At 40.1% G+C, this 26,042-nt stretch overlaps 1 protein-coding gene across 2 annotated transcripts; it reads left to right on the forward strand.

The window, feature by feature from the left end:
• The first annotated feature begins 106 nt into the window (after window positions 1–106).
• atg9a (autophagy related 9A) lies at window positions 107–24,335 on the forward strand. 2 transcript variants are annotated; one of them, XM_022224320.2, is made up of 23 exons: window positions 107–229; window positions 2,862–3,047; window positions 4,194–4,240; window positions 5,292–5,356; window positions 6,516–6,659; window positions 6,779–6,914; window positions 7,273–7,375; window positions 8,329–8,428; window positions 8,987–9,036; window positions 9,860–9,944; window positions 10,711–10,851; window positions 11,109–11,171; window positions 13,240–13,314; window positions 13,964–14,073; window positions 14,387–14,427; window positions 14,896–15,030; window positions 15,197–15,373; window positions 15,913–15,996; window positions 17,229–17,295; window positions 19,067–19,158; window positions 19,305–19,507; window positions 20,036–20,180; window positions 21,037–24,335. In XM_022224320.2, the coding sequence occupies exons 2-23, from the start codon at window positions 2,945–2,947 to the stop codon at window positions 21,310–21,312; spliced, it is 2,442 nt and encodes an 813-aa protein (XP_022080012.2). In that variant the 5' UTR covers window positions 107–229; window positions 2,862–2,944; the 3' UTR covers window positions 21,313–24,335. The 2 variants fall into 2 exon arrangements, with proteins under 2 accessions (XP_022080012.2, XP_022080013.2); XM_022224321.2 differs by having other exon boundaries at window positions 4,197–4,240.
• The last annotated feature ends 1,707 nt before the right edge of the window (window positions 24,336–26,042 follow it).

A 26,042-nucleotide genomic window follows, 5' to 3' on the forward strand; every position in this document is an offset into this window, starting at 1 on the left:
AATATTCAGAGTCGACCTAACATGTTTTGGTCCAACAGTCGAGAGGTCAAAGCTGATAGTTGGATGCCAGATATTCCGAATCACAGATCGTAGAGTAGATATTGGATGGTTCAGGGAATCAGACCTATGTGAAATTGGTCGGATTCGTCGATCATCGTCGCAACAAAGAATCCCGCTGATGTTATCACAGTATTGCGCCATTTTCCGCGAACTGAGTCACGCTTAATAGGTAAACATCGGTGTTCATGTGTTTTGCCATCGATTAGTGAATTTTCTGTGATAAAGGATCGTTTAATGAACAAGAAGAGACATTGTAATTTGTAATAATTGTAGGCCTATAGTGTCATTACACTAGTCTGAGTATTAACTGTGTGGTAGAAAGCTATGGGGCCTATCCGTTGCACAGGATGCATGGATGACGCTTACTGTTTACATGTACATTTGTACTGGACACATACATGTACCTACATGTAGGCTATGTGTAATACACATATACATATAGCCCCACAAATAGGGCTGTGGTGGCTCTCTTTTACAATTCGTCTCTTATCTGTCGCCACCACAGCCCTACTTCAAGGCATGTTATAGATGCCTGAGATTTAAACTGCAGGATTGTCACAAACTTTGAATCCTAATAATCTTCCGAAATGAGAATGACTCGACAATTTTACTTACACTGGTGTATTCCTCAGAGTTTGGACTTTTATATGAGCACCCTAAAGCTTTCTCAAACTGTATATTTTCCGATGCACGTATGGCGCCTTGAAAAAAACGGCCTGTAGTATTACATGCTGACCACGGGCAGTGCCATTTTGAAAAACGAAAGCAGTACTTCTTGCGTCGGATTTCAGGGCACCCGACAGGTGCTCTGGTATACATTGTACCATATAAAACTGGTTCCCCATCATACCTTGCGTGACAGACGAACAAGGAACCGGTGAAATTCAATTTTAATAACACTAATATGCATGTCTGTATCATGCTCCAAACACGTGCTGTGGGTGGACTGTACACTAGCAATGTGGGGCGCAACTTATTACTAAGCAGTACTGTGACAACATGAATTATGCATCGACGGCACCTGTCGGGTGCCCTGACTTCCGACGAACGAAGGGCTGCCTTCGTTTTTCAAAATGGCGCCGCCCGTGGTCAGCATGTAATACTACAGGCCAGGTTTTTCAAGGCGCCATACGTCAGAAACTTTACGATTTTTGGAAAGCTTTAGTGTGCTGGTATGAAAGTCCAAACTCTGAGGAATAGTGTAAAATTATTACACGCCAGTGTAAGTAAAATTGTCGAATCATTCTCATTTCAGCAGATATTAGGATTCAAAGTTTGTGACAATCCTGCAGTTTGGATTTCAGGCATTCAGGACACGCCTTGAAGTAGGGCTGTGGTGGCGACAGATAAGAGACAGATTGTAAGAGAGAGCCACCGCAGCCTTATTCGTGGGGGCTAATATACATGATGTACATGTACGTGTGCATGATGTACATATACTCATGTAGGCCTACTGAAGTTAGAATACAAGTACTAGTCCTACATGTACATGTGCATGGGCTCAATTGCAGAATACCCAGCCACCTCGCACGATCAACTTCATAGCCAGGTAGGCATACAGGTCAAAGTGTGACACTCTTCTTAAGGAAAAAAATTCTGCAGTTGTTCCTGTACATGTACTGTACATTTTGTTTATAAGCTTAGTTTGTCTGCATATTGCCAATTATTGGTGAGTTGCTGTACTGTAATCTGGTTATGGAGTTATACAAATCGCTTCTTTTAACATAGGGACATGGTCAGCAAAAGTACCGCTGACCATGCACAACCACAAGTGTTGAAAGAGGCAATTCGTAGAGTCCCAGTTACTCAGACCATTATTGTGATTATTGTGTTATTTCATTTCCTGACATGCCCGATATACATGTAGGAGGAGAGTTTGCTCACGTCATGAATTATCTTGTCCAAGGTTGTTATCAAAGGCATACTTTTTGCATTGATGTGGAAGATTTAGTTTGTGTTCACTTGACTTTCCTCAGAAAATTTGTGTGTGCACCGTATGTAAGCAGCAGTGGAGTCTCTGTTATATCAAGAAATGGATCTTTCTACAAAGACCATTAAACTTAAAGCACTTTGCTTATGAATACCGATAGAAAGCACATGTACATGTAGGAATATTGTTTTGAAAGGAAACAAAATAGCCTCACTTTGTAATAAATCTTCCAGTTTGCTTGTTATTGGCTCCGTTTTGAGTCCAAGATTTATTGCAGTTCAATTTTTTTACATGCAAGTCCCCAAATCATGCATTGTGCACATTCAGTTTCCATAGCAGCAATTGTAGGACTGTTTTATGGTCCAGTATCCGCTGTCTAACATTAAACAGTTTCTCATTGGAACTGTTGTGAAAATGGAGGAGATGACTCATATTTTTTGATAAATTTTTGCCATAGTGGAATTTTTTGGACCATTTTGCCAATTCTTTGTTGCTAAAATCAGGAGCTTTGACACTTTTTAAACTTGCGTATAGATGGCTGCATATCTTGTCAGAAGCCAGTAAACTTTCAAAGTACGTGCCCAAATTTGACCAACAGTAGGGTAAACAGGACATGGGTGGGAAAAAAGGAAGTAGGCGGCAGGTTTGGGACTAAAATCCAGATTTCTTAATAACTGAAAAGAAAAATTTGCTCTCCAAATTAATGTTTTGAAACCGAATATCCGAAACTGAGTATTTGAAACCAGATATCAGAGAGAAAGTTGTCCTCAGAGACTAGTTCGGTTCGTGTTTTTGTTTTACTTGGCCTAACAATGCAGCCATCAAAGCTGTCACATGTATTAAAGGTTTTGACGTTTGATGCAACCACCAGAGACCTGGCAGCAGATGCAAATATGAGACACAACTGAACTGGTTTGAGCAGGCGAAGTGCGAGGGCGATACAGTGCCGTCAAGATGGACGGATTGCAGACAGAGTACCAGCGACTCGAGTCGACCGACGATGCTGACCATGATGAGCGAAACGTCATGCTTCATGTTACCGATGACAGTGGAAAAGGTTAGATGATAGAGTCCTCATTAACACACAGTCTGCTGACTACGAGTATACTCATAGGAAATGAAAGGCTATTGTAATGTAAATTGAATCTGCAGGAATCACTGAGAACACAACAAATACAATGTAGGCAGTGTTGAGGACATACATCTGTAAAATACTCTTACTTAAATAGACACGTGAAAAGTGTACCTATTAAATATGTGCACATGCGTACAATGCTTGGCAAATGGGAACGCCCCTTTGAAATTATGCGCGACAGTCAGTGTGTTACTAATGTTTTGGTGTACATGTACATATCGCACCCAGAATTTCACCCAACCATACCAAATCCTACAATATTCCCCATTGGTACAGGTAAGTGTGCATGTTAGACTTTATCATGATGCTGCCATGTTTGTCTTGTTTCCTGTAGACCCATTGGTGATAGCAATACAGCTTTACATATTGATAAAAGGGAACAGACTATTTTTCCTTCCAGCCTCCAGTTTGGTCACCTTGCTGTGAATGGTAGAAAAGCAAGATGGGTGCCCAATGGTCTATTACACTAAAACCTTGAGGGTAGGGGTAGCTACCAAAGTTGTTATTTTAATAGGCCACATGCATCCACTCACTATGCAATTGGTGATTCAATTTCTTTCTAGAATTGTGCGATATTTACATGTACATGAAACTTTAAACCCCTTCTAAGAATTGTGTCAGTGCACACAAGCCAAGGAAAGAAAAACATGTTTAGTGGACTGGTTTTTGAAAAATAGGGAGGAGAAGGAGCTTTTTTTTGTTTTCAAGATGGCCGACACTTCCCTAGGAATTGACCTTTTTCGTTTTGTTTTTTACCAACTTCACAAAATTTATAAAAAATAAATTTAGGTGTGAGTCATTTCCCCTGTATCCCCTTCAACAATATAATGCAGTTTCACAAAAGGGAACAGACTATTTTTTGTACTTCACCTAACTTCATCCAACTGAAACAATTCAACCTACATGTAACTCTAATGTAAAGGTAACCAGACCTACTTTTCAGATCTTGCCCATGGATGGATACTTCTTGCCTCATCAAATTCTGTTCAGATACATGTATGTGTGCTTGGTTGCACACATTTGAAAATGACATTTAGAATGATTATATTCTCGTTCTCATTTCTCCAGCAGCTCGATGGAATCACATCGAAAACCTGGATGAATTCTTCACAAGAATATCCTTTCCAGAAATGTTGTTTTAAAAGGAATCATTCCAACTTGTCAATCTGCCCTGACATGGCACATAATTTGTTAAATGTGCCACAGTTTCAGTGTGATGTACTTGTAAGTGCTGTCTGCTGTTAACCCTAACCTTCCCCAATCACACAGAGTAAAACAGTAGTAAAGTGTTTAATTCTGTGGGGATAGGTCTGGTAGACCCATAACAGCTGGCTTTTGCATTGGGTTTGGCATACCTCAGAAAAACTAAGTCTAACAGCCTCTGTGCACAAAGCCCCATGTGGGTGTTTAACTGTGTGTGAATGGGGAAGGTTAGGTCCAGCAACCCTTGGGCAGGTAGGGTTAAAGTACAAGAATATATAAACTAAACTGTAATAATAATATTAATCTAGTCATTTTTAGACAATCTGCGTCTTGTCATGTAATGGCAGAGAAGGCAATATACCCAGTACATCACCAAAGAAAATGGGGACTTGAGGTATACTGAAAGTGCTATGCAGACGTGTTACTATGTTTGTGGACATGACCAATCTTTTGCAAAAACTTTTGAGTAAAGAGTTCATCCATCCACATGTACATGCTACCAAAGTGAACATGTCTCATTTTTGATTTTGGACAGACGATTCTGAAATTCTCTGCCAAATTTTTTGATGCTACAACTCTTACAACTGTGGCCCAGACAGTTGATTTCTGTGGTCAGTAATGTACACATGCACACGTTCATAAAGCTATATGGAATAGTGCATTTTAAGTAGTGTTCAGGTTAACTAACGTAACAGTATCAGAATATATGTATATAAAAAAACCACAATATATAATCAGTGCTCTGAATTCTGTACATGTAATTGCCGAGCTTTCAGTTGCTGACAAAGGTACAGAAAGCTCGGCAATTACATAATTGAGAGCACTGATCGTATATTATATTTTTGTCTATATTCTGATCATGGTGCTATATAGCCCTTTCATATTTTTTTGAATATACGTAGTTTGTTTGACATAATTGAGGTTTCACTGTGTGTTTGAACCTTTTCCTTAACCTCTGAACACATCTACCATTACCATCAAAAGCATGGTTACCTGTGTATGATGATGGCCCAGGTGTTTGAGTTGGTGTAAGTGCAGTCAACCTTGATGGTTTGCTTTTTGCCTAACTTTTGTTGGATAAGAAAGTTCTAGTGTCCACCACTGTGCAGGAACCCACATACATTGTAGATACATGGAGGAGTGTAGTACGCAGTTCGCACTGGTGGACATAAGAAGCATCTACATGTATAGTCACCAGTGTTGACCAGATTCACTGGTTGCCAGCATTTCACTGGTTACATGGTCATCAACCGAGTCTGGCTACTTTTTTTATTAATAGAAAAATTCATGTTGTCTAGTAGAATTTCTTTCCAATCTCTTGTGCGCACAGAGATTTTCTAGTAAATCCACCCATATTTTTCTCAAGCACAGTGCAGTTTGAAAGCTCGCCAGTCTGTCATTCGTACTTCGTTTATTTGCACTTCAGAAGGAAAAACAAGGCCAAAGCGGTCAAAAAGTAGTTCAGAACTTTTACCAAATATGTCTTGCCTTTTTTTCAAAAGTCAGATTTTGTGACCCCTCCAAAAGTACTCAGTGTGTATGGTTGAACAGTATTGGAAACATCAAACCCTGTGGAAATACATGCTGTCTTGCAGTCATTGCACAAGTTTAGGACCACACATACAAAATGTATTAACCTGACGAAAACCAAATTTAAACCAATCAATTATGGCAAATTATGTGTTTATTTTCAATGTGTAATCTTAGTATATTGGTTAAACATCTATTTGACTACATTTCCATGATTTGAAATGTCAACAGTCTAATATTTAGTGTGCCCTCCTTTATTTCTGATTACTTAGACTGGCTTTTTTCATTATGCTGCCTTACACACAAAATGTCATCAAAGACCTGCCTTTGCATTCAAATGGATATATAGCGCTACACTGATTTTATGCACCTCTGTAAAGCATGTTACATGTAAGTAATCATTCAATGAGACAATGTAATGCAGGCACAGTGACAGAAATACCTTTACCAATAAAATTGCAGATGGTCTTAACCTTTTGCAATTGACCGTAATTCAAAGTTGGTCTTGGGATCAGGGAGAATTGTAGATTGTGATGAAAGCTTGAAATATCGTAAAATCAGGACTTGATTTGGGGTGCCAAGAGAGAAAAAAAATCATTTGTGATTTTATCTTCAGAAAAACGAGGCGTGCTGATGTCATATTTTTACAACTTGCAGGCAATTTGTGTTCATCGTGCTGTTCTCCATGTTTCTGCTGCGCTGCGTGGATTACAACATCCTGTTTGGGGACACGAAGCCGGAGGGTGTCACCAAGGTTGCACTGACCGATGCTTTCATACCCCTCAACCAGTGCTCCAAAGAGTAAGGCGGGGATTTTTCTTCTCTTAGAGCTCACTTTCGGGGCTATTAAATTTAATTAAATTAAAATTCTTGATACAGTTTGATTCGGTGTGATTTTGTTTTGCGCATCTTTTTCTTAGTCCACCAGCAGTATTGGTGATTTGCATCATCATAGCTGGTATCTTCTGGGTTCATCGGCTCATCCGTTTTGTCTACAATGCCCTGCATTACTGGGAGATCAGGGCCTTCTATAGGATAGCTCTGAAGATAACTTCAGTAAGTACCGTCTAGAAGTGATTATTATTTGAAGAGCACAAGGCTCATTCATGCTTGTAGCTTTCTAGCACAAATCTAGACTTGACTTTCTAACATTTACTCATTTTTGGTGACCTCCATGTAAAATTTCACCATTTTATTGAAATGGAGCCACGTAGGTGTTCGTGTTGGGTCCTTTTTTTCCCTTGAAAATGTTAGTCAGAAATATGGTTCTGTACCTTTTGAGGAATGTTTCACAGATGGCTCAATTCAGTCACCCAGTTTTTGCCAGCAAGCCGAGCACCCAACTCCTGCCTGGCTCAAAGAATGGCGATGCGTCTCTTTCTGAGTTGCTCATCCTCTATTTGCATGTCTACAGAATGATCTACTGAACGTGACGTGGCACGACGTCTTGAAGCGAGTCCAGGAGGTCCAGAAGGAACAGAGAATGTGCATACACAAAGCTGAGCTCACGGAACTCGGTAAGGCCAGTCACCCGCAACGAAGGCATGCCAGGGACGCGTCTCTTGTTGGACAGAACTGGTGACTTGGATGTCCTGTGCTGTGGAACTGTTCACTTCCTGGCACAACAAACAAAATAACTGTTCTGTATACATGCATGCCATGTTGTAATCAACAATTGAACTTGCGCAGTTGGTGATGCTAGTTCTATATGGTGCACAAACTACAAGTTGTGCATATTATCTGGAGCCAACAGAGGTATTATAGTAAATGTACATATATAAAGCAGACGTTTCCCTGGGACTTGTAGACCTGTCTGCGTCAGTTGCTGTGGCCCAGCGTACGGCATGCACTTAATTACATGGCCACTTACGCAGTATTTGCAAGCTGCATCAGAGGTCAAAATGGCAATCACCCATTGGGCTGTCGTTTACTTTATTTTAATGAGGTATATGAATGGAGCTTTTGGGACTGACGCTTGCATTGTAGCCTCTGCTCAAGGCACTGTTGGTATTTTGTGTGTGACGGCATTGACTGCAAGTGCATTGTGTTGAATGCTCAGTGCTGACATCAAGGTGGTTTTTCCTACGCTTGACATCACATCTATTCAGGCTTCAGGCTTAAGTTTCATGAATTCAGTTACCTGAAGCTTGACCAATAACTATACTTTTTTCATTTTTTGCTGCAAAAATGTTCCATTTTCTGATGTTAGCCCAATGTTTGGTTGTCGTTTATTTGGTTGGAATATCTAAGGTGTCATGGCTGCTCGCGGGTCCAAGATAAAGATGAAGCCAACGATAAAGCTATGATTTGGAAAACAACTTGGATTGGCAGATGACTTTCATCATGGCATTTGGGGTGAAAATACGCAGAATGACCAAGCTAATTTGGTATCATTACAGTAATTTTAAAATGGAAAGTGACTTCTTTTTATGCTGCTTAACAGAACTGACCTGTGTTTTCCTTTTTTCAGACATCTATCATCGTATTCTCCGATTCAAGAACTACTCCATAGCCATGGTCAACAAATCGCTGGTACCACTTCAGCTCAGAGTTCCGTTCTTAGGTGAACTGTAAGTAGCACCAATTGATTTTGGCGGGTCGTAATTTCTCAAGATTTTGCCAGACTACAGGATACTTTGCACAAACGTCCCTGCCTTTAAGAGGCTTCATCCTCTAGATTTGCTATTTTTATATTTTTTAGGGAAAAGACTTATGCCCTGTTGACTAATAGCCAGTTAATATTGGACTTTCTTACCCGAAAAAGCTGCTGCGGCGGGTTTTTTTTACCCGCAAAGTCCTTAACTGTGCAATTGCACTTTGACGCAACCAAGCACGACACATAATACGTCAAGCAAGGAAATAAAAAAAATTGTTAACAAGTGTACACGTCCACCATAAAACCAATGAGGAAAATTATGTGTGTTTACACACCATCCACTGTCGTGTGGTTAAAGGCCTTGTACAGTCACTGTAGCCAACTGTCGAAGTTGTTACAATCTCTTTGCCGGATAATTTGGGTATTTTCCTCATCCTCCAATTTCACTCCAGGTTCTGCATAAGAGATAAACCTAGACCCTGGAAGCAGGTGGCTCTGTATGAAATTGATTCTTTTGTTTTCTTCATTGCAGAGTGATATTAACAAACGGACTGAAATACAACCTTGAGATGATCCTCTTCTGTGAGTATTGTGTCGTAGTATTAGTTGCTCGTTATAATAGGTGCTGCCTTTTTCAGGTCTCCTGACGTAATGACAGGATGTTTTGGATACATGTAAATATTTAGGAATAGATATGAAAGTGTTGTGTAGCTCTGCAATGCTGTGGTGTCATTGGACTTGATATTTTTGACACGGTCATCACAAGCCAACACTATACCCTGTGTTGAAAACTTGACATTTTGTGAAAAACATACATCTATTGTAAAATTGGCGGCAGAATATGTCAGTGTTGTATTCAAGTCCATCATGAGTCCTTTCACAAGTCCCATCACGAGTCCTTTCACAAGTCCCGTCACAAGTCCTTTCACAAGGCCAGTCATAAGTAACAGCGCGAACAATGACAAAAGAATGTTTTTGTCACAGCTCATTTGAATAGCTTGACATGGTCATCACAAGCCAACACTATACCCTGTGTTGAAAACTTGACATTTTGTGAAAAACAAGACTGCTCAAGACTGAATGACTTATGATGGACTTATTGGGCTTGACTACAGCACTGGAATGTGTACAAGGAGTCGTCATGTACAAGAAAACGCTAACAGGCAATGGCTTGGCATAAGAAAAACGATTGCAGTGGTGTAGCAAAAAAATTTGGGAAGAGTAACATTTCATAACTTCTCTCCTCGGTTAAATTCGGCATCTACATATACCTTGGAGCGAAAGGTAGTTTTTTTTGGGGGGGGTTGCACAAAGTGCACATGTAATTTAGTCTGAGAACTTGCAGAGGGTGATTCTAGGCCCGTTCATGAGCGAAGGGTTCATCTTGTCTTCTTTTTCTTGTCAGGGGGGCCATGGGCTCCCTTCCAGAACTACTGGCATCTCAAGGAAGAATACAAACGTGCTGCCAAGAGAGAGGAGCTGGCTAGGCAGTAAGACAGCCTGTTTTCTTACAGTCTAAAAGTTGTCGGACAATGGGAACAGCATTGAAGTCAAGACCATCACAGGACCATCACAAGACCAGTCATGAGTAACGGAGTGAATAGTGACAAAGGAATGCTTTCGTTGCAGTCCATTTGAATAGCTTGTGACTTGAATTCAGAACAGAGTCTTTGTTCTTTGGTCTTTGTTTTGGTCTTGAGAGGTCTTTGCTGCAATAATAAGTAGCATTTTACTAGACGGCTGCCCACTAAAAGAGGCATGGGTGGTCTAAATATATTCTGTTCCATCCGGACTAGCGGTAAGTCCTTCACTGGGGGTAAAACCACTTGTGTCGGTTGGAAGTTGGTGTGAAATGGGTTGCCCAGCAACATTTTTCCAGAAGCTGGGCCCTAGCCATTACACCATCCAGACCCAACGGGTGGCTCTGCAAGTCACCAAGTCCTGAGCTATGACTTGGGGGGGGACGTCCTTGAATCTTTACTCTGCTGATCAAACCTTTGAATACCTATAGACATCTATCATGGGGTTGCCGTCTTGCTTTTTTACCATTCAGAGCAATGTAACCAAACTGAGGTTGAGAGGCTAAATAGTCTGTTCCCTTTTATCATTTTGTGAAGCTGTATTAATATTGACAAAGGGGCTACAGGGAACATGACAAACATGGCAGCATTATGATAAATGTCTTTTGGTGGTGTGCAGACAGCAGGAAGAAGGGTAGATTACACATCACCTGTTGTCTTGTTACATTGTTTGCAGGTTGTCCAAACATATCCTCTGGATAGCTTTGGCAAACTTCGTCCTCTGCCCATTCATACTGCTCTGGCAAATTCTCTATTCATTCTTCAACTACGTGGATCTCATCAAGAGGGACCCTTCAACATTAGGAACTCGTAGATGGTGAGCCTGCGTGTCTGATTATATGTCCAAATTTCATATCTGTCGCTGCGTCCAAAACCATTTGGCTGATTGCAGCTGAACGTTTCCACACACTCATGAATGGCTTAAGGACAACACATGACAGTAAAGATTAATTCTGATTGGCCAACTTGGAAATTGTTATGGTACATGTACTCGCCCTTGTTCCCAGGGCATTTTGCGTGATGGCTTATGGCAAAATGACTTTCTGGTATCTGTGCATTTAATTTTTTTTCCAGGTCACTGTATTCCCGTCTGTACTTGAGACACTTCAATGAACTGGACCATGAATTTCAGGCTAGGTAAGCTAAATACTCCTAAACGTGTAGATGATGAATACAGTGTTACAGAGAACCAAAGTATGATGACGCCATTTTGAACCAGAAAGTGTACTGCAAATAAGTGGAGTACGCGCGCGTGTTGTTTCACGCGCTGGTTCTCACACTAATGCCTTTTACTCACATATTGTGTGCGTAACATGTTCACTTACTCTAACGACTCAGCAGCTCCTGTGTCATCTGACGCATGAGGTGGTCAATCCTGTCCTGGTGGACCGGTCAGCTCAGCATCGTAATATCGATCCGTCTCCTGTGAATTCACTGAAGGTCCTTTTGTATGGTCTGGTGCCATTTCAAGAGAAGATAAAAAGTCCAGCCTTTAATGATATCGATGAACAAATTTTCAGACTTCAGTGTACAGAAATTTTCTGTTAATGTACTCTGGCGTAATTAGCCTGAAAAAGGCGGTATAATCAATTACCATTTTAAGCATTTAGAATTTTAAATCATCTATAGTTTTTGTGGAGTTTAGTCATTAAACCTCCACTAGTATAATATAAACTGGACAGCTAAAGAAACTTGCCACTTCTGTCAAAGGCCACACATAAAATTTCACCCCATAGAAATAAACAATTTTTGTACACAGGTATGCTGCAATATCCCTTACTAATCACATGCCCAAAAGCAAGTGATTATCTTTATAGCAAAAAAGAAATTGACATGCACAGCAACTTGGTTACTGAATCAAAAGTCACAGAATGTAACAGAATGAGCCTTAAGTTTTACGTAGAAATCAATGTCACAGGACGAAATAAAGAAGTCACAATCATTACTTTTAAATAATGTGTATGCATAGTCATTAAGGATGGCATCCCTGTACAGAAACCACTCATGCACATCATTTTGACAAAACAGGTGTTCACTTTGTCATTGGTTGTTTAAAATTTTGTCCATTAATGGGTCATTTTTTCTTGGTGGAGAGTGCTTTTGTGTGTGACTTTTGATTCAGTGCATGTCAATTTCGTCTTTGTTATAAAGATAATCACTTGCTTTGGGCACATGATTAGTAAGGGGTATTGCAGCATACCTGTGTACAAAATTTTTTATTTCTATGGGGTGAATTTGTATGTGTGGCCTTTGACAGAAGTGGCAAGTTTCTTTTGCTGTCCAGTTTAGTTCTGAACATTTGAACCATCTTCCAAAATCTGGACTTTTTTGTTGAGACCTACTTGGACATGGTAACATGCAAAGTTATAGCTCATAATCTGTCCATCTGTTCCTTGATAATGGCCGCCTCTAATATAAAGTGAGCTGTAGTGAAAGCAATAGTACAATCACTTGCAAAAATTTAGGACCACCCATACAAAATGTATTAACCTGAAGAAAACCAAACTTAAACCAATTAATCATAGCACCTTATGTTTATTTTCAATGTGTAACCTTATTTGGCTACATTGCCATGACATGAAACGTCAACAGTTTAATATTCAGTATGCTGCCCTCCATTTCTGATTACTTAGACTGGCTTTCCAGTCCTGCCTTCGCCAAAAATTCATTCATATGAGCTCATGGCAAGACTTTGATATTGTGGATCACTGTAAAAAATGTTATGTACATGTACATGTAATTGTTTAATATGAGCCGTTGTCATGCAGGCCCAGTGAGACAAATACATGTACCAACAAAATTCCAGGTGGTCTTAAACTTCTGGGAATGACTGTAATAACTCCAGAAACCAAGGAGAAGATGGTAGGATGGTGTTTCTTATAGTTTACAAGTCATGTGACCAACAGTAGGTGTCAAACATCAACAAACATGGCTTCCTCTCATAGCTGAGTGTGCCAAAAATGATGCCGAAGGTTGATGAAGTACACAGACTACTGATGTGCTGGGTAGCGTACCAAAAATCGGCTTGTTTTGGTAAACAAGACATTGAATAAAATTTCACTTTGCTATGGTAGTGATACCCACTATAGGTGACGTGACTTAATGGGCCCAATCGATGTATTATTTCCGGTTATTCCATAATGGACTTTGAAGCTCTTCCTGCCTCTTACGGGTTTTGGGTTAATTTTTTGTTTTGTTTGTCTAGACTTAACCGAGGTTATCGTCCCGCCAAGAAATACATGAACTCCTTCAATTCCAACATACTTGCCATAATCTGCCAGTAAGTACCAGAGCTGTTCAGTGTGACCAAATCTCATCAAATGAGTCTTCTAGTTTTCACTTTGTGTGAGAAAGGGCTATCCGAGCACTCTGTTTTGATACGCCACTCAGTTTGGCCTCCTAAATGATAATGGACATTGATGAGGGTTTTGCATCGATTTACGTTGTGCATAATTTTTTGAAAGATCCTCGGACTCCAATATGGCCCTGGCGCCTCGCAACCCGTTTTGTTTGGGTGTGATTTCACATCAGTCTTCGTATTCCATTTCACTTGGCCATTTCTTTTTTGATGTATGTGTGCCAGCACACTGTATCGAAACAGTGTGGCCATGATGGTGAATGTCATATCATCTGTATTTAGGAAAGAGAGAAAGTGTGTCAGTTGTAGAAGAGTTAAAGAACTAGTGTTGAAACGTGGTTGAAAAGATTAGCTTGTGAATAGAGGTTAAGTGTTGCTGGCATCTCCATGGTGTCTCAGGTGCTGTTGTTATTATTTTAATTTAGTTACGGTTGATGCACACAAGGTTTTTTCGAGCCTATGCCAGTGATACTAAACTCTTGCCCTCTGAGGACCATTGATGCTTAACCTCTATTTTAAAAACTTAGCAAAGTCTCTGGGTTTAGTGGCAGTATTTTTGTCTTTCCTTCAGGAACATAGCTTTCTTTGCCGGAGCCATTCTTGCTGTGCTCGTCATCCTGGTTGTGTACGATGAGGATGTCCTCACAGTGGAGCATGTCCTCACAACCACTACACTACTCGGTGAATATGCCTATATCTAAGTCTTGTGCCTTGAGCAATGTCTGAAATTTCTGTGGTTGTAGATAAGTGGAGCTGTTCTGACACTAGACGGTGCCCTTGCTCTGGGAGCCTGTTTCAGACATATCTTTAATATGAAAAGCTTGGAAAGGAACGAGACTACTGTCCCTATATCACAGAAATGTCCTCAGAGCTAATGGCTACTATGTACAGTTTCAAGTCTTTAGGGAAGTGGCGTACTCTGACTATGAGTTCTTTAGTGATACTGTGGTTGTAACCGTAATCCATGCATTTTTATTGTTCTTTTCCTTCGCAGGTGTGCTTATCACCATTTGTCGAACCTTTATTCCAGATGAGGTAAATGCAATATCAGTCGTGCTGGTTTTTTTGTTTGTGTTAAGGTTATCCCACATTTAGGTCTGCTTTATGGTATTTGATCAGGTTTGTGGAAACAAAATCAGGTTAGACTGTTCAGGAGCATGCTGGAATTTGTGTTGCAGTATATAACAAAAATATTACTCTAGAAATTGTACTATAAAACCACAGTATACTTGCACAGAAAAGATAGCAGGTTTATTGTATAAAAACAATATAATAATATATATAATATAATGTACCAAAATATAGTTGAAATTGGATTACACTTGACCACTTCAGTTCTTCCAAGCTTGACATAAAATCAGCGTTGCTTGAAAAACGAGACTTCTTCTGGTGACATTGCAGTAGGAAGACAATATAAGCCACAGGAAAATGTTCATTTTACCTCTAGTCAGTTTCATTTCTCTAATTTAACATTTAACGTTTTTTTTGTTTTTTCCATGTCAGAATTTGATATTTTGTCCAGAAACCTTGATGCAGAGCATTCTGGCTCAGATCCACTACATACCAGACTCCTGGAAGGGTCGTGCCCACACCTACAAAGTCAGGGACGAGTTCTCACAACTTTTCCAGTACAAAGCGGCAAGTACTCAATCATTTATAATTGCTTTATTTATTTTCATTGATTAAGGCTTGAAAAAGCTGGTGGACTTTTAATAGGAATCGGGCTAACAAGTGGTGACAGTTTATCCCTACATCGGTTTTGTGCTACATTTAATAACCAATTTTCCTCTTTCTCATTGCTCAGACCTATTTCCTGGAGGAGCTTCTGAGCCCTCTCTTGACACCCCTCATGCTATTCAGGCTACGAGGCAAGGTGCTAGACATCGTGGACTTCTACCGCAATTTTTCCGTGGACGTGGTTGGAGTAGGGGACGTGTGCTCATTTGCGCAGATGAACATCCGAACACATGGCAATCCTAAGGTAAGCCAACAATTTCAAGATTCATTCATCATCAAATGTTGCATACATGTAAATGCCATGCTCACAGCACTTTACACAGATGGAAACTCTGAAACCTCGAATAAAGTCAATATTGGAAGTATGCGGGTTAAGAAAGTAGTAACCCATATATTACAATACATCTGCTGATAGATATTTCTCAGCTCGTTCAAAACGGCTCTCAAAGCAGCAGCTTAAAAACAGTTCCACACAAAAGTGGAAATTTGCTGGAAATCTGTTACCAACCTTATTATCATAATTAATCTTAAAACATTTTGAATAAAAGGACACTAGAAATGAAAGGGAGTGCTGTCATCATCTCTGATTTGGCTTTCACATTTGTGTATAGTACAGCTTTCCTACTTGTTTGATATATTACAGTTTTGGATTGTCCGCTCATATATTTTCCTTTTAATCTTTTCTTCAACTTGCAAACCTAGTTTAGATGGGTATGTGCACTTTTTTATTATTTATATAGAGGCATAATTAATAAAAGGTTGAATGGCATATTTCTTGTTCAGTGGATGACAGAAGGGAAATCTGAAGCCACTCAATACCAGCAGGCCGAGGATGGCAAGACAGAACTCTCTTTAATGCATTTCACGGTAAGACAGGCTTGTGAATAGTTGACGTTGTGCTTTGGTAGTAATGGCAGCTCTAATCAGGGGAACCTCATAACCTAAATTTTGCGGAGGTGGACTCGACCAAAGAGTATTTCCAGTACTGTTTCTGAAGACCTAGTTCTCAAAATTTATGAAAGGGAGGATATGTCGGAGAAGATTGCAAAACTTGGCCAGGGGTATCACAACCTCGGGTAAAAACCTCTGGGCAGACCTCTAGCTTCCTCTTGTTTAATCTTTTACTCTTCCTCAAGAAGTATTCATGAACTTCTTCCTTTCCACTTTGTTGCATCAGATGTTCTTTTCTCTAATTTCTTTTCTTTTCTTCTGTGGAAGTTTCACTGCAGTGTTAACACACCTGTTTAATGATTACCTTCGTTTATAACACCCTGTTTTCCAAGACAGAATATTGGATCTAAAATATGCAATATATTTCAGAGAGACCCTTTGGCAATTTGAGCTGTTACTTCCGCATGATGCAATTAGTGGGCAGAAATAAGAAATTCTTGTTATCCCGCCATAAGACATCCCAACCCGCTGCCGTTATCTGTTCCCCCGAGCTGTCACAGTATCCCAGACTCCCCTGTAGGCAGGCCACAGGTCACAGGTCTGCTTCTGTATTTTTGAAGATTAAACTGGACTTGTGGTGTCAGTTTCCTGGGGGATAACATTTGAGAAGACCTGATAAGAGTTAATTTCTACCTGTCATTTATCAGCCAGTGGATACTTTTGTTCTGATCCCTTGAATAAATTTAGTCTTGCACAAAAATTGATAGCCTACAGTATGCAAATATAGCTTGGTTTAAGGGTGAATAGTTTATTTTAGCTTCCTGAGGTATTTGCAAATTAAAAAAAAAGGGAAAAAAATATTTCCTGAGGCGAGGCTGAGGAAACTACTGTAGTTCGTCAACCTCCGATACCAAGATATGTGGTCGAGGTGTGCGTCTGATTTCATGCAATCACTCCAAAGACTAACGATGAAAGGTGGATCGAATGGCCCCTGATTTTTGGCATAGGATGTCAATGTTATCGCCAGTCCTGCTTTGTAACAAAACTTCATCAAACCGTTCAGTTGCTTTTTGCAATAGCTATCCATTGCAGGGTTTCGGTAATTGTTACATGGAATTGTACATTGTGAATTTGTGAAACATTTCGGTCCTTTCAACACATTGCAAGAAAATCTGACATCTATTTTTAATGTCTCTGTTCTTAATCAGATGACAAATCCAAAATGGAAACCCCCACAGGAAAGCAAGGTTTTTATCAACGCCCTGAAGGAACAAGGTAGGTACATGTAACATTGAAACCGCCCAACCTCCCCAAAACCCTGAAACCAGCAAACCAAAACAGCCAAAATGTTTCAGACTTTCATTTTATGGATCTTGTCATTCTTTGCACTTTGCGCAATGCACATACCGATTCTTAAGACTAAACTCCAGTCTTTATTTGAAAAACAAACACCTGAGTTAGTTACCTCATCTAGTAAATAAAGATTAAAAAACTAGCCATTGTGCTGTGGAAAAATAAGTGTATAAACAGTCGGTTTAATACATGTCAATTTAATATTTAGTTCTTGTGAAAGCCAGAAGAGTACATTGTCATCAGTTGTTCAGAACCACCGAAACTAACTTATAATTTGACATTCACCACGACATGTAGTCTTTTCTTAGATATATCAGATTTAGTTAGGAAATCTATAATTGTATGCTAACATCTTGGAATTAGGTTTTATTCAGCAAATTTGACCCAACCCACCCAAACTATTGTTATTACACTCTGAACTGTCTGTTATTTGGTATCCTCAAGTTATTTCACCGTATAATGTCCATTTCCATCAGGATTCAAAACTGAGATGCATGTGTACATTACAAACAAAGAATTCCCTCCTCTCCGTCTAATGTAAACTAATCCAGATATCTGAGAAACGTATTCTTTGAGACTCGTTTTGTTGAAGTTCATGGACATTACCAAAAGAGGCTTTACACTGTAGCTATCTTGCAGGGCAGTTCTTTTGTTCCATGGGGAAACCTCCTTCGCGCATACCCTGTGGAACAAAAGCACTGGCCTGCAAGATGGCAGCCATGCAAACCCTCTACAGGCCAAAAATAGTCAGTACTACTGTATCAGGCCAAAAAAGTCAATTTGGGCCCACTTGGTTACTCCATCATTCCAAACCAGCCCCATAATTTAAAGAGTCTAATCATCTTCTAGTCTGTGTTTGACCCGATCATGGCATGGCCTTGAGGCATAAAACATAACACTCAGGACACAAATTGTCTTAAAGCACTTGCAAGAGCACTATACAAGGTGCAAGTACACATGGCCTTTGAACTCTCAGCATGATGGATCTTTCAAACCCGGCATTTTTTGTTAAATTTTATGGGTGTTATTGTAACATGGAGCAGACATTGTACCCAACTTAAAGTATGTTGTGGATTGTCACATTAACAAGTTTAGAAACAATTTGTCAACTCAAAATATAATCCAATTACTTTAAACACAGTTCGTATGTTGCTAAATATATAACGGCTCAAGGAATTACGTCTGATTATTCAAATATTATCAGCAAAGGATTTGTCGAGGTATGCAGGGGTCCCTTAACGAATGTACTGGAAAAAGGGTGCATGACAGTGTACTGGCATGGCCTACTTGCATGAGCCACGGGAGGACACATACATGTAGTGTGAGGTAAATGGTAGCCAAGGGACTGGCATGGAAAAGACACCCCCTCCTTGACTACTGTTGCACCGACATGACAACATTTTAATATCAATTGACTGGCAGTAAAAAGGCTGCAGTGCCCAGCCAGCAAGTGTGATTATCTAACAAATTGTTTATTGAAAAGATGAATCGCACTGAGTAGGAATGAGGACAGATGGTGGTTGGTGTTGTTCACACCTGTTTAGAATCTCATGTGGATACAAAGGATGAGTATTGTCTATACCAGTAGCCTCAAGTTTGCTCAACAGAACTCTCTCCTACTAAGCTCTATTACACTGAGACTGATGACTTATATATCGTTTCTTAACGATGCTCTTCCACCTTTGCACCACAGCCCAGAAAGACGTCCATCTCTTGAACACTGTTGAGGCTGAAAACACGGCCCTGGCCACCTCACTGAGGTCCTTGTCATCATTGGAAGGCGGGGTAAGAGAAGCCTTTCACACCTACTTTAAGACTGGATGACATATGATGGACTTACAAGGACTTCAAGTAGACTTCCAACACTGACTTCTAAGTTCTAGTGATCATTCCTTGTTATCTAATGTATTTGTGTATGTTGGCCATTGCAGTACAGCAGCATACTGGGCAGCCTGGCCATCCAGCAGGGCATGACCAGCCTGCCGCCTACCATCATGCCGCCCCTGGGCACCCCCAGGGGGATCGAGAGCATGATGGCACAGGGGTCAGTCACTGCCAACACCACCAAAATACGGGGGGCGGTCTCCAGCACTGAAGGCCCCCTGCAGGGGGAGTCCACCGGGCTTCTCGGAAGGTATGAAGCTGGATTTTGAACTGTCTTGTGCATCTGAATGATTCAATACTTGCCGTCACCCCTGTGGAGTCCCAACCCGAGTTACCTTGTTTGAAGTCAGGGAGGGGGATGTTCTGAAGCGACGGCTTTGTTCAAACGTTACGGCTGTGTCTAGAAATGATACTCCTCTTAATAGAAGCCAGTGGTTAGCGGCATCCAGCAGAGGCTGTGGCTAAGGATAACATGTCTGGAGGTTCTCATTTCAAATCATGAATTTTGGGAGTATTTTGGTTCTGTGGGTTTGGTGGTTTAATTGCTTAAAATTCACAGTCTGATTTAATATGGGACGCTTTTAGCCCAACCAATGACTTTTAGCCCAACCAAATAAATGCACGTGTCCTTGAGCAAGGCACTTTACAGCAATTGCCTTTCCGTACAAACTGGAAAATTCACCCCATTTCTCCATGCGTATATACAAGGTTTTGACCCAGCCGGCCGGGTTTGGAAGTCGTGTACCATGACCCTGCAACCTCTTGTCTTGCCTTACAGCGTGACTGGTTCAGGCCCCCTTCAGACAAGCCTAGGTCCCCTGTCGGAGGAGAATGTGCCGATGTCAATGGTCACCACAGTCCTATCGCCGCAGTGTGTTGACAGCACCAACGACATGAACTTCAGCGCCCTCTACATGCATCAGGTGAGAGACATGAAGGGAAACATGCAACGGATATTCAGCTCAACTTGTTTTCATGCACAATACTTTGTGTTATAGCTTTACAAGTAAGATCTATGTACGTCTCTTCATGAGCAGTGGCAAGAAGGTGGTAGCTTTTCCATTCTTAGAAAGTATCCTTTCACGAATACTTTTCAGAGGGCGCTATTTTCCTTTTGTCACACAAGGTACTCCTTGTTGAAAGAGGATAAAGAAAAGGTACAAATATTTGCCCTTAGAATTTACCCACTGACAAAGTTTTGAAGAAATGTTGGTCAAGTTTATACTTAACGGATAACCAAGGAAGAAGTGGAACTTTCTCCAAGAAAATGTGGAAAAGTGTGATAAATATTTGTTCACAGAGCTATGGAGATGCTACTGTTCTGCCTTGAATGACATCATTTTTTGCTCATGAATATAGAAAGTTTCAGTAGCATTGAAACCCAAAGTTTCTGCATGTTTCTTCTTACAGAGGTGGAGTATCACAGTAGCATTGCAAGAAAGCTCTCCTACGTGTATTTAAGTCACAAAAATTGTATTTCTTTTCTCCTTTAAAGTAGAAAAAAAATTAACATTTCTGCTGTTTATTCCCACTCAATGAAATGCTGAACAGTTATAGAAACCACAGCGTCGTAGAGAAATTCATAACTTTACACAATTTGAAGTCTGTACAGCAACTTGTTGTCAGGGAGCGTATTTGCCCCTTAAAGCCAGATGGAGTTAGCATAGATGGTCAAGCTTGTGTTTATTTTTAACTGGTTTGAGAACATTAAGGATAGCATGAACTAATCAGTTTTGAGATTAGTTCGGATATTACGGTTTGGATTTCCGACTTTTACAGCTTCATGATCGGCGTGTGGCTCTAACGGACTCCCAGGCTCCTTCCCACAGTTCCCCTGCCGATGGGGGTGATGACGAGGATGAGGCCGCCAGGCGACACTGGGGCCTTGAGGCTGACTGTCAGCTGGTCGACAGGCCACCAGCCTCCACTCCTGGGCCCCGCAGCCCCCTAAGGGAGGAAGAGGTGTTCCACTCCCTGCCAGGGCTGACCACCCTGGCCACGTTGGACGAGGGGAATCTGGTGGACTCTGGCAGACCCGACGACGTCAACATCTAGAACCAAGGAAGTTCGGTGGCCATTGGAGATGTCACGGAGAGCGATAGGGATGAATATGGGGCCAAGAACAGCGAGAGAGAGGGCTTGGTCATCGTCCCGGAACTGTTTTGACAGAAGAAGGATGGCTGTCAGAAACTGAATGCCATGATGGATTGGTGGCCATATGAAATGGGGGCCATTGCTGCTACTACTGGCCACCATTGGCCTCCAAATTACACTCGGGTTTTATTATGGACTGTGTTGCCGGGCACAAACCTGGGCTGTGTGTAGTGGCTGAAATGGCCCGTGGTCACATGAATCGATGGCCATAGGGGACAGATGGCCACAGTGGAATAGTGGCCCTAACAGCCTCCTGGCTATATGAACTGGTGGCATACTTGAAGAGTAGCCACAGTGGACGGGGAACATTTGATGTGCAAGCACATTGGACAAAAGTCTTCGATTCACAGGAAGCTGTAATTACACATGTTCATGTTTAACAGTAATATCCTTACACCCATTGTGAAACAGTTTGTATGCATTCCCAATTGTCTGAGGTCCCCCTCTCAAAAAACGTTTAAAGCTTGTTTCGTATAATTGCATATATGTGGTCCATTCATTTACGGTACTACTGTCAATTAATATCTTACTGTAGTATGTATCTGCTCAGACCTCTTCTCATCTCTGGTCATATGTCACTGTCAAGGAATTTGTCACCCTGTGTAAGACTACTGGTGGCCTTGAATATCTTTAAGCTCCTATTTTGTGGACTTGATGGTCGATACGCGCACAGAATGTACATCATCCTGCAGTATCGGTCTGTGCATTAAGTACCCACAAGTTGTGACTTATGCTCTTCCTTCTAAAAACAGTCTGACCTCAGATGAGACGTACTTTGGGTATTAAAGAGAGACATCTTTAGCTCTTATTTCCACTCGCGGTGTGGTGTTCAGGTAGTCTCTTGCCAGCTCCCACGACACTGTTTTAGACAGGCAGTGCGTCTGCTGGGCACAGCTCAATAAGGGCATCAGTGAAAACCTTACCGGCTGCAATTTGCTAGCGAGCGCTGTTGTGGGTTTTGAGTTGCTGCGCAGCACGAAATTGGGGGCCACGGGTACCGCTGCAGGGGGGATGTATGTGGGAATGATTGCGTTCATTGCAATCTCCGTTCACATCCATGTTCATGTAGCAAACCATATGAGATAATACTTTTGAGAAAAAAATGAGGGTCTCTCCTAGGTTTTCAACTCATTTCAGGCTTCAGTGGGTGGGAGTTTTGTATTGACGTGTATTAGGCATGTCATGGCTGGCAAAAGTGTATTGAATGCCCGTACCGCTGTTCGTCTTCATAAGGGTGCTTGTAAATAAATGCAGTATTGTAGATGAAAAGACCACTGTCAAAAACATCACTTTATAGTGAGGTGTTAATTCGGATTTTGGCTATCTTGAATCTAACTTGTAAAATTATAATGATGTTTGTATCTGTACCAAAAAAATTTCTTCATTGGAAGGGAATGAATATTGTACTGGGAAGAAGTGCCGTATGTGTGGTCGTATGTATCCATTTTATTCAAGAATACAGTTGCATAGGCCTACATTATATTGTTGACCAAAAAGTGTAGACGGTAGTACAGTTTGTTTATCGAAAAGCTATTCAGGTATGTGAGATACCAGTCCATTTACGAAAATAACCTGTTCGGTATTCCAACTGCGCATGTCTGAAATGGAAAGCGTCAGAGGCCATTCGGGAACAGCAATACACGCGCACGAGGTTTGCCCTGGCGTGCTTTGTTCTCGAATGACCTTGCCTTGTTGAAATGCCGAATACTGTATTTGTGTTTAGTGTCAGAATGCACGAAATTCAAATCGTCTCAGTGGAGTTTAGATGTAGATCCTGGGACATGACGTCACGCAGTGTTGCATTATGGGAGCCGGGCAGACTGCACGGCGTGCATTATTTTTGCAAGCATGGCGCACACGTCGATGATTTCCATCATCTGGATTAAGTTTTTAAGACTTAAGTCCGGATGTTACAGTTTTCAGACCAGAAACTGTAATCCGCTTTGAGTATTAAAATTGTAGACTACCATTATATATATTTATATATTAACAAGGCCTCAGTTGATGTATTGCCCCACTTTCACAGTGAATTTTACTTCAAAGTGATCATAGTGAAAAGAGAAAGAAAAAGCAGCAAATTATTTACCGAAAGCGTTCGTGGTTACAAGCAGGACTTAGTTTAATTCGCACTTTCTGTGAGTTTTTTGGTATTCAAGATTGCAATCATTCGAACTGGTGTTGGAATGGTGGATTAAGACCAGATTGGGGGTGGGGGGAAGCCCTCACCCCCGAGCCATGTTTGAAAAGAATTGTTAAAAACATCCCAATTTTCGCAATTTTGGACTAGGTCTCGTAAAATTACTGTATAAGTTTACATTTTGGCTGTATGTTTTGTACATGAATTATACACGTAAAGAAGTTGTTATATAATTATTTATGCACGTTCAGTTAATGCGCAACTGCTCATCGTTTGGATTTTTTAATTGCTTGTATAATTACCTTTTACAAATGTTCAGGTAATTGAGCTCACAAACTTGTATTTTTAACTTAATCTGTTTGGATAACTTGTGTCTTTATTCGGGTTTATTTATTATGTGCGATGGATACAATATTGAAAATGTATGCCAATTTCGTAATATGACGTTTTCGCGGATTCAGTGTTGGTCTTTTTTTTTCATTCCTTGTGCAGAATTTGCAATGATACCCTTCGATGGTATCCGAATGGGTGTCTTGCATGAGGAACAGTGGGGTAAAATGGAAAAGGCGTGTGTTGAAAGAGTTAGACATTCTCAGGTCTTTTTTTTTGTGTTGTTTTTTTTGTCATTCGTATCATTCGAAATAAGTAACAGAAACAACTTCCGTCACGTTGGAAAGCATATTTACGCCCGGCTGCATAAATGTAGTTTTAATAGTATACAGACTGATTTATAAACTGTGTTCATTTTGAAGGTCTAGGGTTGAAAATAAAACCAATTCTGTTGAAATTTTGTCATTTGCGTATAATGTCTCTTTTTAAGTTGTCGATTACATTGGGTAATTTTTGGGAAAGGATTTCTAAGCTGTCTTGAGGTAAACCTCAAGTCCTCCGTTTTGGTGATTTTCTTCTTTGGGGGGGGCTAACAGATCAACAGTGCAAGAATTTAAAACATTGCACATCTGTGTGTAATTATAGTGTATTTAGTTTTCACGAAATCATTTGGTAGAAAAAACTTTACAACCCATCTAAAGTAAAGACAAACTTATTTGTCGTGGGTGAAGGGCCTTCATCAGGATTTTTAAATAGAAAAGGTCATCTTGGGCAAGATTAGTATAAAAAATAAATAACGCTCACCATTTGTTGTGCAATCTTCAGAATTATTCCTGACCTCTTTAGCTCACTTCAAAATAGGCAATAAGTCAAGCCCCTTATGTTTTTAGATACTTTATCTACTAAAATTGAAAGAACGCCGTTTGTTTTAATAGGAATGGTATTCTTTCTTGAGACGCGTCTTCGAGGTTTAGACAGAGAAAAATCAAAGGTGGAAAATATTCAATCATAATGCAAGGCTAACCCCTTGTGGTTTTGTTTATCAACTTTTTAAAATCTTATTTCGGCTTACCCCTTCTTGGTTCTTTTGACTTGTTTTGAGTGTTATTTAAAAGAAAAGAAAATGGTGGAATCTTTAAGAAGAAATACAAGGCTAACCCCTTTGGGTTTTATTTATTTTTATTTATTTATTTTGTTTTTTATTTTGTTTTTAATATTATTTTGAATGTTTTATGTTATATTGTTATATTTTAATGTTATATGAAGGGGAAAGTTCAGGATCCTTTGAATTGAAAAGGAAGGCTCACCCCTTGTTGGTTTTTTTTACTTCTTTTTCAATTAATGTATTTAAGAGAAAAGTTGAAGTTGGGGATCTTTTTAATAAAATGCAAGGAAAACCCCTTGTCAATTTTATTTATTACTTTCTTTCTGGGGGGATTCACGTTGTCTTGAGAAAAGATCAATTTTGGTAACTTTTTAATTAAAATGCAAGGCTTACCCCTTGTAAAGTTTAATAATCATTTTTAATGTTTTTTTTTCTGAAAACTCACTTATTTTAAAAAATTAATTTATGAGAAATGTAAATTTGGGTAGGTTTCGAATAAAAATTCAAGACGTGAAAATTTTATGTATTCCTTTTTTATAGTTAAATTTGGAAATCTTTTAATTAAACATGACAGCTAACCCCTTGTCGATTTCATTTTCCTATTTGGGCTATTTCAAGTTGTTTTATGGATATTCAAAGTTGGGAACATTTAAACTGAAGTGCAAGGCTGATCCATTTTTGGTTTTGATAACATTGGTCATTGTTTTTCGTGGTATTTGGGCAAAAGTCTAGGTGAGGTAGATTTTAGAATCACAATGAAAGGCTATCTTTCTATTTCCCATTGATTGTAGAACTAAAGAATATGGCTTAAATTATGCCGATACTTCTCTAGTTTGGTGTACAATCCGGTATCATTAGAAAAAAATTAATAAGTCGAAGGAATTTTTAAAGAAATTTGGAAAACAGTCTAAATCTGAAAACTTGAACGTTGATACATTTTGCGCGGAAAAAGTTGTTATTTGATAAAATGGAAGCATACTACGCACTTCAAATATTGACATCCCATTCCAGACATATTTCTATCTCCACCCCCGACCTTGATACGCCACTGCTATAAAA

This window comes from Acanthaster planci, linkage group LG17 (genome assembly GCF_054643075.1).
Source record: "Acanthaster planci isolate LZ-2023a linkage group LG17, COTS_SCS, whole genome shotgun sequence".
Lineage (NCBI taxonomy): Eukaryota > Metazoa > Echinodermata > Asteroidea > Valvatida > Acanthasteridae > Acanthaster > Acanthaster planci.